Source organism: Mustela erminea, chromosome 6 (assembly GCF_009829155.1).
Source record: "Mustela erminea isolate mMusErm1 chromosome 6, mMusErm1.Pri, whole genome shotgun sequence".
NCBI lineage: Eukaryota > Metazoa > Chordata > Mammalia > Carnivora > Mustelidae > Mustela > Mustela erminea.
Genome location: NC_045619.1, coordinates 66,779,093 through 66,793,749, shown reverse-complemented (window position 1 = coordinate 66,793,749; position 14,657 = coordinate 66,779,093). Strand labels below are relative to the sequence as shown.

The 14,657-nt window shown below is 40.2% G+C and overlaps 1 protein-coding gene across 1 annotated transcript in view; it reads left to right on the top strand.

Annotated features, from left to right (window-relative positions):
* Positions 1–14,657, top strand: part of SMCO2 (single-pass membrane protein with coiled-coil domains 2) — a 30,192-nt gene that overhangs the window by 2,709 nt on the left and 12,826 nt on the right. The window contains exons 2-5 of the mRNA XM_032347591.1: positions 2,938–3,075; positions 5,488–5,605; positions 11,032–11,168; positions 12,594–12,743. Coding sequence (XP_032203482.1) covers positions 2,948–3,075; positions 5,488–5,605; positions 11,032–11,168; positions 12,594–12,743 — 533 coding nt within the window. The 5' untranslated portion in view covers positions 2,938–2,947. The remainder of the gene's footprint in view (positions 1–2,937; positions 3,076–5,487; positions 5,606–11,031; positions 11,169–12,593; positions 12,744–14,657) is intronic.

Here is a 14,657-nt window from a genome sequence, read left to right as displayed (position 1 = left end):
CATGATCCCAGGGTCCTGAGATCGAGCCCTACATTGGGCTCTCTGCTCAGCAGGGAGCCTGCTTCCCTCTCTCTCTCTGCCTGCCTCTCTGCCTGCCTCTCTGCCTGCTTGTGATCTCTGTCTGTTAAATAAATAAATAAAATCTTAAAAAAAAAAATGGCAGGGTATCTTTGGCCTGCAGGCTATAGTTTGCTGATTCCTGGTCTAGAAAATTCTGAGTTGTTCAATATGTTAGCCACCAGCCACATATGCCTATTTGAGTTTAAATTTATTTAGGTTAAATTAATTTCGATTCCTCAGTTGCATTAACTACATCTCAAGTGCTCAATAGCCACAGGGGCATGGTGTCTACCGTACTGAACAGTATGGAGAAGATTTCCAACCATAGGAAGTTTTAACGGTGAGTCTTCATCTAGATCATCTTTTGGGGCGGAGGAGAAATCCCTTACGGGTAGCTGTGAGGACATGGAAATTTACTAGTTAACCAGCTGTATGACTCTAAGTCAATCACACCATCTCCCAGAGCTTCAGACACATAAAACAGGAATACTACCTTCCTCACCATGTTGTCATGGGAACTAAATCATAAGTGAAAAGCACTGTAATCTACTAGGAGCTGCACAAACGTAAGCCATCATTAGGATTCTGTTATTGAAATAAGAGAAAATGTATGGATGTAGAATTTGTGTAGGTACTTGAAACCAGAGAAGCAAATTTTCTTTTAAATCACCCAATGGAAAGCTATCAGGATGTCAAAGAAGTATCAAAATAAGGAAATATTATTTGCACAGTATTCTAATTTTTGGACAGGAAAGAGACATGAAACCAGGCAGATTTTATGGCCATTCATCTTTCAGAGCTTGGATTTGCCTTAGTAATGCTTTACGTCTTCAGGAAACAGATGAAACCGTCCAGATAGGAGCAGTGATAAAATTGGACAGGGCGCAGTGTCTATCCTGAAAGAGATCAAATTTTTATTCATTTTTGTCACATCCAAAGTTAAGAAGGATGGAGCATCTCACATCGAAGTTTCCAGTCTTTGCCTTTGCTCCTCCTTCATAGCAGTGCCCTTTGTACCACATCCACTGTGGGTTCCCACAATGGCCAAACACAAAGCACAATTTTGCCACAGAGTGATGGACCAGGCCATTGGCTGCCCAAATGATTCCAAAAGTCTCTGGTTCCCCAAGCCTCTTTCCTCCTACCATTCCTCATCTCAGCCATAATTCACCCTTCCAGGGAAATCCCTGTTATCCCTTCCCTTCCATCAGTCTACAGTCCCCTCAGGTTCTCAGGGATTCTGTCTCTTAAGGTCCTCAGGGTCAGGCCACTCTCCAGAGGAGAAGGTTTCCTCCTGTTTGATGGTGGGTACAATCCTTGTGATTCCTGCTAATAACTAGGAGTTCTGTTTCATATGGATCCTTTCTTACAGCTTTTCATATGAGCTTTCTAGAACCTGTCTTGCAACTCTCCATCCCCTTTCTATTTCCTTTCACCTTTATGTCTCTCACCACTTCAGTACTCACTCTAACAATTCACTCCCCCATCCCCACCACCCACTGATACTTGCCTATCCAGCTGGAATGAATGTTTCCCTTCTCACATACAGCTGCTAGTGGTGTATAGTGATTGAACTAGGAAATTAATTTGGGAATATTTTTCTAAATCTTTAAAAATGTATACACAGGGGCACCTTGATGGCTCGGTCTATTGGGCATCCAACTCTTGACTTCAGCTTAGGTCATGATGTCAGGGTTATGGAATTGAGTCTTGTGTAGACCCCATGCTCAGTGGAGAGTCTGCTGGAGATTCTCTCTCACCCTTTCCTCCTGTCCCTCCCCATCCTCTCTCTCTAAATTAACTAATTAATTAAATTAGAAAAGCATATAAATTTGGGGGTGCCTGGTTGGCTTAGTCAGTTAAGTGACTGACTCCTGGTTTCAGCTCAGGTCGTGATCTCAGAGTTATGAGATCAAGCCCTGAACTGGGCTCCATGTTGGTTGTGGAGACTGCTTGGGATTCTCTCTCTCCCTCTCCCCCTCCGCCTACCCCATGCACTCTCCCCATCTAAAAAAAAATGCAGATACACTTTCAGCCAGTGGTTTTACTTCTAAAGAAGTATCCTAAGGAAATGATAGAGATGCACTGAAAATTACTAAGCAAGGATATTCATTACTATATTATTTATATTAGTAAAAACTTAGAAATAAGCTAATTGTCAATGATAGGAAAAGAATAAGACAAACATCAAATTTAGAAATGGAAACAAATACAACATAATATTTTTTTTTAAAGATTTTATTTATTCATTTGACACAGAGAGATCACAAGTAGGCAGAGAGGCAGGCAGAGAGAGAGAGAGGAGGAAGCAGGCTCCCCGCGGAGCGGAGAACCCGATGCGGGACTCGATCCCAGGACCCTGAGATCATGACCTGAGCCGAAGGCAGCGGCTTAACCCACTGAGCCACCACAGTGGTTTTTGTCTGGATATCTCTGGGCTATCTCTGGTTATCTCCAGAGCACCAATGATTTCTATTTCCTTCTTTCTCCTTTTCTATTTTTTACAATATATATATACACATGATCAGAAAGAGATTATAAAAGTGAAACTTTCCCATCTCCCTAGCCTGGATCTTTTATATTGCTCTCTAATATTTCCATTCAAAGATTCAAAACACACATTCGTAGGCTTAGACAACCTTCATGTTCACCAGAGAAGTCCTAAGGAACAGCCACTTACAAGGACTTTCCTGTATATATTTGAAGAGAAACCTAAGAGCTTACTTTGGGGTCCCTTACAATTGATGGTCAGTTTGGGAAGGAGAGGGGTTAAGGCTGAGACCCCTGAAATACACCTGCTCTCAGTGTGTCGGTGTAGGGAATGTAGTTGCCAATCCTGTGGTGAAAGCCCTCTTGTTGCCATCACCATCCCTGCAGTGCTCAAGGAATGGCGCTCATGAAGCTAAGTGATAGGACATCTCTGCAGATGATGACAGTTGGGAAGGAACAACAGTTGACTGAGAAAAACAGTGGCTTTCTCCAAAAGATGGATGCGGCTCAAGGTGCGAAGCAGAAGTAAGTGAAACCTGGGCTCCTGGGGGCAGTTGCTGTGGTCCTGTCCAGGCACTTGCTTGGGACAGCAGTATGCAAGCAATGAGATCACCAAGTTCAGGGGTAGGGTTGACAGCCTTTTCTACGATTCTTCTAATTTTGACCTCGTGAGTATTTTTTGTGAGACACTAAAGGGGCCTACGGTCATCAACCAGATGTACCTCAGCTGAATAGCAATTTATAAAAAATAGAAATTTATAAAAATACTTTGATTGTTTTGTGCCTTTATTATCTTCATCTGCACAATATATAAACCATTTACAATACTTTGTAGGGTAGACAAAACACAAAATGTTCATGTAAATATACATATACATTTGTTAGTACATGATAAAAACGTGTTGTCATATAAACCAGTAGTTAACAACCTTTTTAAATAGGAAGAAATTTATTAAAGTAAAAGTTTTTCTAGAATCTTAGTGTGTCAAAAAAAAGCTAGTATGACATTGAAGATGTTTTTAAATGTATTTGTAATTTACCAATAACAGTTGTATATACATATGGAAACTTTGAGCAGTATTTATGTAAGAAAATGTATTCAGTCTATAGAAATATTTATAGATTCCCAAACCCCTTTCTATGCAGGGTAGCTGCAAAGTGTCCCCCCCCCCGCATCTCAGGGTTCAAAACCCACAGACCGGAAACCCCTGCCATTGGCCTCCATTACAAACTGACTAGGATTCACTGAGAAGTATACGTGAGTGTGTGAGCCTGTGTGTGTGTGTGTGTGTGTGCATGTGCGTGAGTATGCACGCCAGAAAAAAACAGTAGTCCAATAGGATATGGGCAAAGGATATCAACACCCTTAACATAGAAAAGGAAATATAAATGAGTTTAATACATGCAGGCAAAGAAGCTTAACCTCACTAAAAAAAAACTGATTAAAACTAAAATGAGACACCAGTTTAAGCATATGGGATTGGCAAAGATTAAAAACTTTAGTCTTATATGATTATAGAAAGGAGGGAAAAACAGGCACGCTCATCATTTTTGCTGGAAGTGTATGTACATGGGTTCAAGCTCTTTAAGGGATAACCTGGTGGCATTTATCAAAATTTAAAATATATGTATCTATTGACCCAGAAATTCTTATTTTTAGGGTTATTCAATAGATACGCTTGCACACATATACAGTGACACGTAGTTGTGTAGGGATGGTCATTACAACATTGTTTGCAGTAGCAATTAATTGGAAATTAATTAATTAATGTCATATTAACTTCATTAATTAATGAAGATGAAGATGAATTAATGCATCTACATATGCATTAACAAAGAATTCATTCACAAATTAGTGTATGGCCACAATGGATACCATATAACCATTTTTTTTTAAGATTTTTAAAAATTTTATTTGACAGAGATCACAAGTAGGCAGAGGCAGGCAGAGAGAGAGGAGAAAGCAGGCTGCAGAGAGCGCAGGGTGGGGCTTGATCCCAGGACCCTGGGATCATGACCTGAGCCAAAGGCAGAGGCATAACCCCCTGAGCCAACCAGGCGCCCCCCCCCCCCATATAACCATTTTTAAAATGAGGCAGGAGCACCTGGATGGCTCAATCAGTTAAGCATCCTACTCCCAATTTTGGCTCAGGTCATGAAGTCAGGATCATGATCTCAGGGTTGTGAGATCAAGCCCCACATCCTGGCTCCATGCTGAGTGGTGAGACTGCTGGAGATTCTCTCTTTCTCCCCTTCTCCCACTTGCGATCTCTATCTCTCAAATAAATAAATAAATAAATCTCAATAAAATAAAACAAAATGAGACAGCTCTGTATGTGCTGATATGAAACAGACACCAAAAGCTATTAAAAAAAGAAATGTAGGGTACAAAATAGTGCATCTAATATTCTCTCATGCATATTTGAAAAGCATATATATTTACATAAACATAGCTGCTTGTTTAGGCATAGAATCTCTGTGGAAGAAGAAAGAAGAAACTAATAAATGTGGTGGGGAGGACATCTGAGGGCTAGAGATCAAGACGGGATCTGACTTATTCCGTTCTGCATGATCTTTGAACCACATGACATTTTTAAACTCTACTCTTTCTTAAAGAGTATTTATTGTTTACTTATTTTACACACATACTTGCACACAGACAGCTACAAAGCTACAATGGCTTTGGAATTTGAGATTGGACTGTTAAATCACTTACGGGTTCAGTCAGCAAATACTTAGGCAGCCTCTCTATTCCTGGTCCGAGCAGCGCGCTATGCTCGCACCATTCCCACAGAGTCAGAGCAGCACGCGGGGCAGCGGGGGCTCCTGGGGGCTGGGAAAGAGTCCTGTGTTCTCCCTCTGGAAGTGTTTAGGGCAGGCCCAAACTGTGCCCCTAAGGCACAATAACAGCATGTGTTTTGATTGTGTGGCTTGCAGTTTGCTGAGGGGATTTACCAAAATGGACCACATCTTGGACAGATCAGATGATAAGGACAACACTTTCTCTGAAAAGCCTCAAACTGCCTTCCTTCACGAGACAGAGACGACTAAATGGGTAAGGGGGAGACTTAAATGTGGCAGGGGGTGGAGAGAGGAACCTGATGTCTCCTCATATCTCAACGTGGTAAGGAAAGATCTGAGTGTTTCCTCATAGCAGTCGTAGGGTGATTGGAGCTTGAAACCAGAAGGGAGGTCATGTCTCCTCTGAGGGCTGCTGTTATCACATGAGAGACTTGCTAACCCTCCCACCTGATGACTTGTGCATTGTATGTTACTTCGGTCCTTGGGATTTGTGAAAAAATGACGACGTTTTTTTACCTCAGAGTAAATTGCCATGTGTCAAATTGCCCCCCCTCACAGATTGTCTTCCAACAGGAGGCAGGAGAGAGATCTAGTTACTCTTCATTCACTCTGAACATCACTCGGTCTTTGAAATTCAGTCACCCAGCTGACATGGAATGGAGGAAATTTCAACAAACGCCTGAGACTGTCCTGGGAAGCGTTTATGTTTTCACCACCATTTAGATCAAAGCAAAGTCATGGCTGAGACAGACCCAGTTTATTATCATTGAGTGAATCTCTCCATAGACTCCCAAGGCCATGGACCATTCGTTTCAACCAGTCAGAAAAATATAAAGAGAAGATGGAGTGGGACTGTCCACTCCCAGGCTTGTGCAGCCCCAAAAGGAAGTTCAGGATTGATCTTATTGTCTGCTTCTCCTTTGACTGTATCTTGGATTCAGGGATGGTTAATTCTGTAAATCCATAGAAGGGTATTCTAAGCTAGACCCTATCTTTAAGGACTCTTCAGTAGGTCAACAAAGAAGTAGAAGGGGATAGAAGGCATGAGGGGATGGAGTTAGAGGTGTGGAGAATAGATGCAATGAGACAGACAAGAACTGAAAGGAGAGACAGACAGACACCTTTTATGGGAAAAAAATAATAGTGTTTGCTTCGACAGGGCATATATGGGAAAAAATAATAGAAACTGAATTAGAAGGAGAGACTTGGGACAGGTTTTTAGGAAGGCTGAAGATGAGAAAAGGAAAAAGGGCAATTGAGGTATGAGGTGTTATGATCTTAGGGAACACATGCATTGAAGGTATTTCTCCATAAATAGTGTCATCTGATTTTGGGAGCGGGGGAGGCTTGTCCCCGGCCTTCAGGCAAGGGCTACTATCATTAGACCCAGTTTGCAAGGAAACTTTTCCTGCCCCCACAGTTTACTGTGCCCTGCTGAACCCTGTCCATCAGTGAACATCACTTGTTGACTCAGAATAAGTCTAATTAGAGAATAAAATTATTTGCTCAGTAAGAGTGAATTATTTTTACCAAACAGTCCACATTCTCAGAGGACAAGGCAAAAAAATTATTTCTTACAAACTTCAAGTCAGGGTATAAGTTTACCAAAAGGCTTTTTAAAAAAATGTTGGCTGTATTTCTTTAAATCAGTTTATTTATATGGCAAATTCTACAATTACACAAAATAAATCACAGGTAGTTACATAATTAACAGAAGTATTAACAAACGAGGCTCTTTGCCAACAAAAGGACAAATACATGACTTCTTGAGAAAGATTCCTTTTCTCCTTCTCTGGAAGCAAAACAAAAGGTCTTTAATTTGTATTATCTTACATTTTTTTTTTAATAAGACCATACAATTTAAAGGTTCAGAAAAAGGACAGAGCTAACAGAAATTTTTAAAAAATCAGTTGATTTAATTAGCAAAATAGACTTTAGCCAGTCTGCCAGAATGGCCATAGATAATCATAAAAAGCCCCCAAAATGTCTAGAAATTAGGTTTGCTGTAGTTTCACATTTACCGATAGCAGGCATTGTATGTATGTGCAGTGTTGATTCGGGGTGACAGGTGAGTGAGCATTCTTTCCTATTTCCTGCTTTTGTCTGCATCTCTCACAAACAGAATGTATTTGCTTACTTCTGTAGTCTTTTTATCATTTTTTTTTCATAACTGGAAGTTTGTATTTCTTCATACCCTTCCCCTATTTCTCTCCTTCCCTCCGGCAAGCACTAGTTTTTTCTCTGTATTTATAAATCTGTTTCTGTTTTGGTCTGTTTATTCATTTGTTTTGTTTTTTAGATTCCACATACAAGTGAAATCCTATAGCATTTGTCTTTCTCTGTCTGACTTATCTCACCTAGCATAATACCCTCTAGGTCCACCCATGTTGCCATAATTGGCAAGATCTCAATTCTTTTTTTAACAGATAATGTATTATTTGTTTCAGGGTACAGGTCTGTGATTCATCAGTCTTACACAATTCACAGCACTCACCATAGCACATACCCTCCCCAATGTCCACCACCCAGCCACCCCGTCTGTCCCACCCCCCCTCCACTCCAGCAACCCTCAGTTTGTCTCCTGAGATTGAGTCTCCTGTGGTTTGTCTCCGTTTCTGGCCTCGTCCTATCCCACTTTTCCCTCCCTTCCTCTGTCTCGTCTCTCAACTTCCTCATATCAGTGAGATCTCATTTTTTTAAATGGTTAATAGTATTCCATTGCACGTATATACACCACGTCTTCTTTATCCATTCATCAGTTGATGGATGCTTCCATATTTTGGCGATTGTAAATAGTTCTGCGGTGAGCAGAGGTAGTCTGTTTATTCTCATACCACGTACTGAGCATCCTCTGTGTTCTTGGCACGGCAACATGTTGAGGATATCAATATTTCTATCTAAAATCCTTTTGCCTCAGTGAGCTCACACACTAGTAGGGACTCAGACAAGCAAATGTCTATGCTACTAGACGTAGCAGATGTGCTACAACGTACATGGTGGGCAGAGAACCAGGAATAGGAAAACTGGGTTTTGAAGGATACACTGGGTGGAAGAAAAGCATTTCAGAAAGAAGGGACAGTAGGTGCAAAGACAAAGGGGCCCATGGGAACTTGTGTTCTGAGGGAGGAAAGGTGAAAGAAAAGGCGTGATGAACAGCCAAGCAGCAAGGACCCTATGGAGGTGGAGACAGCCCAGGATGCCACCAGCAGGCGGGAAGTGCTGAGGACACAGCCAGGCACTGACTGATAACCATGGAGATGGCGAGAAGAGGATACAGGTTTTAAAGACAGGTGTTATTGGGCTTGGACCCCAAGTCGATGTCACATGAGTAATGAAGAGGGAAAAGAAAATCTGCCATGAAAACTCCAGGACTTTTCCAGGTTCCTGCAGAAGCATCTGCACGAATCGGGGAAACATATGTAAGGATGGGAACCTGGACAAGGTAGATGGGAAATATGGTGCATTTAGTTCTTGCTTTGCTGAGTTTGAAGTGCCTGTGGAACACTCGGAGACATAGGAGGTTTTCAAAGAGGCTGCACAAAAATGGGAAGTAATGCCCTTCGGTTTTGTATTTCATGCAAGCACACTTTAGGTTTGCTATTAAAACACACACACACACCCCTCTTTATTTGTTCAATCCTGCAGCTTTAAAAAATATATATATTTTATTTTTACTTCCTGGCTTTTGACTCTTTTGTGGTGTAGCAACCATTATAGTAAATGGATTGATGAAAACAATAAAATGTCATTGTAGATTTTTTGGATCTAGACAGAACTCTGGAGATGATCTGGTTCCATTTTCTTCCTACAGATCAGGAAACTGAGCTTCAGAGCGGTCAGGTGGCTCATGGTGCACAAGAATAGAATAAGGCTTGGAACTCAGGTTCTCCATACCCAAGGAAGGGTTTTTCCTCTATATCACAGGGTTCCTGCGGCCTGTGAATACCTTGGCAAAAGATTGGGTGGGATTCCTTGGCACGTGGCTGCCTCTGTTTTCACATGACCTCCCCCTCCGTGTAGGTGCTTTCTGTCTCTCATTAGGACCAGGTAATTCAAGAGAATCTCATCTTAGACCCTTAACTCAATTACATCTGCAAAGACTCTTTTCCAAATAGAGTTACATTCTCAGGGTCTTAGCATTAGGACATGAACATATCTTTTTTGGAGTGACCCCTTAACCCACTATACCATACAACCTTGGACTGTTTATTAATATGAATGCCCTAGAGGGTTTCAACACCTGGCTTTATCCACGTCGAGTCTATCATGGGAATTAAAGGAAAGAAGGCACGTGAATGTTAGTTATTCCCATTGATGTGGCCAGTAATTTGTCCAGACATTTCAGTAACACACTGATCTGCAGTCCAACTTTTTCTCCTTCGAGTTTAAAAATAGTTTTGCTGAAACGCAAAGATTTCAGACCAAACTTCTTCAAGGACAGAGAAATATTTCACAATGTAGTTACTAAAGAAGAGAAATGTTCAAAGATAAATTATTGTCAATTGTGTGTATGCATAGAAGTGAAATACCAGAAAATTCCTTGAATATTTTTCTAGAACAAGGCAAAAAATAAAGAAACAAAGAAATGAATTTCATAGGTCAAACTGATAGAGTTGGCTTTCCCCCACTTATTTCTTCTTATTATGAGAAATTTTAAATAAAAAGAAAACTTAAGAGAATTAAATGAAGATCCATCTTATTCTCACACTTAGATTTTAAAATCATTACCATTTATCACATTTGCTCTATCTTTACATATGTAAATAGATGGAATTTTTTAAATTTAAAAGTAGGTCAAAGACAGCATGAGACTTTATCCCTGTTTATTTTCAGAAGCATTTCTAAAAATAAAGGCTTTCTTCTACATAACCAAGATTCCATCATCATCACATCAGGACAATTGGCAATAATTCCATGATATAATCTAATATCCTCAATTCTCTGAGCATTCTAAATTTTTTCGGTTGTCCCTCAAATGCCCGTACATTCATTCATTCATTCATCCACTCATTCATTTATTTATAAAATTTTGTTTTGGTGCCAAAACTCAGGAAATGCTTGTACTTTTAAAATCAGCATCCAGGGCGCCTGGGTGTCTCAGTCACTAGGCGTCTGCCTTAGGCTCGGGTCATGATCCCAGGGTCCTGGGATCAAGCCCCGCATCAGGCTCCCTGCTCTGCAGGAAGCCTCCTTCTCCCTCTCCCACTTCCTATGCTTGTGTTCCCTCTCTCGTGCTCTCTCTCTTTCTGTCAAATAAATAAATAAAATTTTAAAAATAAATAAATAAAATAAAACCAACACCCAAACAACATGCATATCTCTTTAGATTCTCTTAACATAGAACAGTTCCATCTCCTTTTATTTTTCCTTGAGATTGGCTTTTTGGGAAAACAGTGATCTTGAGTGGAGTACTAGAGTCCATGGGCAGGTGGAACTCTGTTATTCATCAGCACTGGAAAGAGCTCTGCATGAGGACACTGCATGTTCCATGCATCCCCGTCCCAGCCAAGGAGCAGTTGGGCATGTCTACTTATTTTATAAATGCAGTAGAAATCTCCAGCCTCAGACAGGGCTATGGGCTTGCCCCCAGAGTGAGGGCCGCGAGTAGGCTAAAGAGACCATCACCTCTTCGTATAACCCTTTTTTTTCTTGCTTTGCTTCTTTCATAATCTTTATCAGAATATGGCGGAGCTGGAGGCTGAGCATCACCGGGACCAACAGAATGAATGGGAGGAGCAAGAAACAAGTCAGGTTCAACACGAGGATCCTGACATGTCCACATCTTTGCAGTTTTCCAAGGAGAACATCCCTGAACTGTAAGCCTTGACACACGCAAGAGGAATCATTTAATAATATTTTGTGGTGGGTACATGCTACGTGAAATATGTCAGAGAAAGACGAATACCATAGGATTTCACTTACACATGTAAAATTTATTTTTTTTAAAAGATTTTATTTATTTATTTGACAGAGATCACAAGTAGGCAGAGAGGCAGGCAGAGAGAGGGGGGGAAGCAGGCTCCCCGCTCAGCAGAGAGCCCGACGCGGGGCTCGATCCCAGGACCCTGGGATCATGACCTGAGCCGAAGGCAGAGGCCTTAACCCACTGAGCCACCCAGGCGCCCCTACATGTAAAATTTAAGAAACAAAACAAATGAACAAACAAACAAAAAGGAGACAAACAAAAAGCAGACTCTCGAGCACAGAGAACAAACTGGTTGGTGCCAGAGGAGAGGTGAGTGAGGGGATGAGTAAAATAGATAAAGGGGGTTAGGGTGCATTGACTGTGATGAGCACTGAGTACCGTATAGAACTCTTGAGCATGTTATTGTACATTCGAAACTGGAATGAATGCATATCTTGTCATTCTCAGATAACTTTCTAGGTAAGAAAAGAATTATAGGGGCTCCTGTGTGACTCTGTGGGTTAAGTATCTGCCTTCAGTTTGGGTCATGATCCTGGGGCCCTGGCTGGGATGGAGTCCTGGGCCTGGCTCCCTGCTCAGTGAGGAGTCTGCTTCTCTCTCTCCCTCCCTCCACGTGTGCTCTCTCTCACTCACTCACTCTCTCAAATAAATAAAGTCTTTTAAAAAAGAAAAGAATTATAATTATCAATAGAAATGAGGGGCGCCTGGGTGGCTCAGTCAGTTAAGCTGCTGCCTTGGGCTCAGGTCATGATCCCAAGGTCCTGGGATCGAGTCCTGCGTTAGGCTCCTTGCTCAGCAAGGAGCCTGCTTCTCTTTCTGCCTCTGCCTGTCACTGTGCCTGCTTGTGCACGCGCTTTCTCTCTCTGACAAATAAATAAATAAATAAAATCTTATAAATAAATAAATAAGTAAAATCTTAAAAAAAGAAAGAAAGAAATGTATTGTTAAGCCCTTGTAGACCATTTCCCTGTTACACACCTCTCTGAATCCAACAACATGGAATCAGTATCTTAACATTGATTGGGATAGTGTAAATCTTAACATTCATTCTATGCAGAGAAGTTAAAACATTTATTTTTACTAAATGTAAAATGTAAAATACGTTTATTTTCTCCAGCCTTATGAAGATCTGCTAAAATGGATATCAAATAAATGCTCAAATTTTTTCTTGGGGCCTAAATGCTTGCCTGACCCATTTTGGTGACAGGAAATGAATCAGCACACTAACTTGCCATTCAAAGCAAGAAGGTTTGGGGCCATTTGAAGATGTTTCCCATTTCTTACCTTAAAACTGATCATAATAATATTTCCGCAGGACTCGGGAAAACACATTCTTTCAGCTGAACTACTGGAATACACAGATGGGTCTACAAGTGAAAGAACTTGGAGCCGATCACATAGGCTGGATGGAGAAAATCAATAATATTATCCGAAAAATAAACCTAACAGAAGACACAATGAAGAGGTAATTTTAGGGTGTTGGGTTTGGCCAGAATATATTGAAAATTTTCATAGCTTCAGAAACTCTGGTTTTAAGGTGGTGAAATCTCTTAGGAATGTCTTCGGAGTAAAAAAGTATCAGGTCTTACATTTGAAGTCACTGTCTCAAAGCCTGTTCAAAGGTATCTGCATCTTTGCTCTCTCTTCTCTCAAGGAAGAAGGAACAAGCCGCCTTCTGTAGGCTTTTTTTTTCTTTTTTTGAAGCTGTATTAATGGTCATCAGAGGAAGGAGTTGAAGTCCCAATAACCCTTGACCTGTAGTCAGTATTGTCCAAAGGGATCCAACCAGCATGACATGAAAAAATTATTTAAAAGTATAGTTGTTAATGTATGTTTGAGTTTAAATGGAAAGTTTTAAGATGAAACAGAAAAGATAAGAGTAATTATTATTTATCTAGTTACTGGTATAAAAAGAAAGTTTTGGATTAAAAGGAAATGCTTTCACTGGTGATGTATAAATTCAGGGTACAGACATACCACATTTTGTTAGATTTATGCCTAAGTATTTCATCCTTTTGGTGCCATTATACTTAAAACTTTTAAATTTCAAATCATTTGGGGTGCCTGGGTGGCTCAGTGGGTTAAAGCCTCTGGTTTCAGCTCAGGTCATGATCCTAGGGTCCTGGGATCAAGCCCCGCATCAGGCTCTCTGCTTGGCAGGGAGCCAACTTCCCTTCCTCTCTCTCTGCCTACTTGTGATCTCTCTCTGTCAAATAAATAAATAAAATCTTTAAAAATAAATAAATAAATTTCGAATAATTTTCCAGGATATAGAAATGCAATTGGTTTTTATATATTGATCTTATGTCTTGTGACCTTGCTAACTCATTTATTAATTAGCTCCAGTAGTTTTGTAAGTAATTTGAGATTCTCCACATAGATAATTATGTCATCTGCAAATAGAGTTTTATATCTTCTTTTCTATCTGCATGTTTTACTTCTTTTTGTTACCTTATCATATTGGTTAGAACTTCTAGTATGACGTTGAATAGGAGGAATGACAGCAGACGCTAGACATATTTGCCTTGTTTTTAGTCCTACAGAAAAAGCATTAAGTGTGATGTAAAGTGTTTTGCTAGTTCTTTTTTTTTTTTTTTTGAGATTAAGAAAGTGTTTTCTATTCTTTGTTTACTAAGATGTTTTTAAAATCAGGAATGAGATTAAATTTTTTTCAATAGCTTTTGCTACATCTACTAATGGTCATGTTGTTTGTTTGCTTATGGTCTCCTGACATGGCAAATTACAATGACGATTTTCGAATGCTGAACCAGCCTTGAATTCACAGAATAAACTCAAATTGGTCATCGCATATTATTCTTTTCAGATATTGTTGGACACTATTTACCTAAAGGGAAATTTTGGATGTATGTTAATGAGAGATATTGGCCTTTTTCTTTCTTATAGTGTGTTAGTCTCAGAAAACTTGTTTTATAGAAAAAATTGGGCTATTTTCCCACCTGTTCTATTTTCTGGATGAATTTGTGTAGAACTGCATAATTTCTTCCTAAAATGTTTGACTGAATTCACCAGCAAAGCTATATTGTCTGGATATTTCATTACAGTAAAAATTTTAACTACAGATTTAATTTCTTTAATGATATATAGGGCCATTCAGGCTACTGAACCATTGGATATATATTAGTGGTAGAGTATATCTTTTTTTTTAAGATTTTATTTATTTATTTGAGAGAGAGAGAGAGTATGAGAGAGAAGAGGGTCAGAGGGAGAAGCAGACTCCCTGTTGTGCAGGGATTCCTCATGGGGACTCGATCCCAGGACTCCAGGATCATGACCTGAGCTGAAGGCAGTTGCTTAACCAACTGAGCCACCCAGGTGCCCGGTAGATTGTATCATTTGAGGAATTTGCCCATTTCATCTT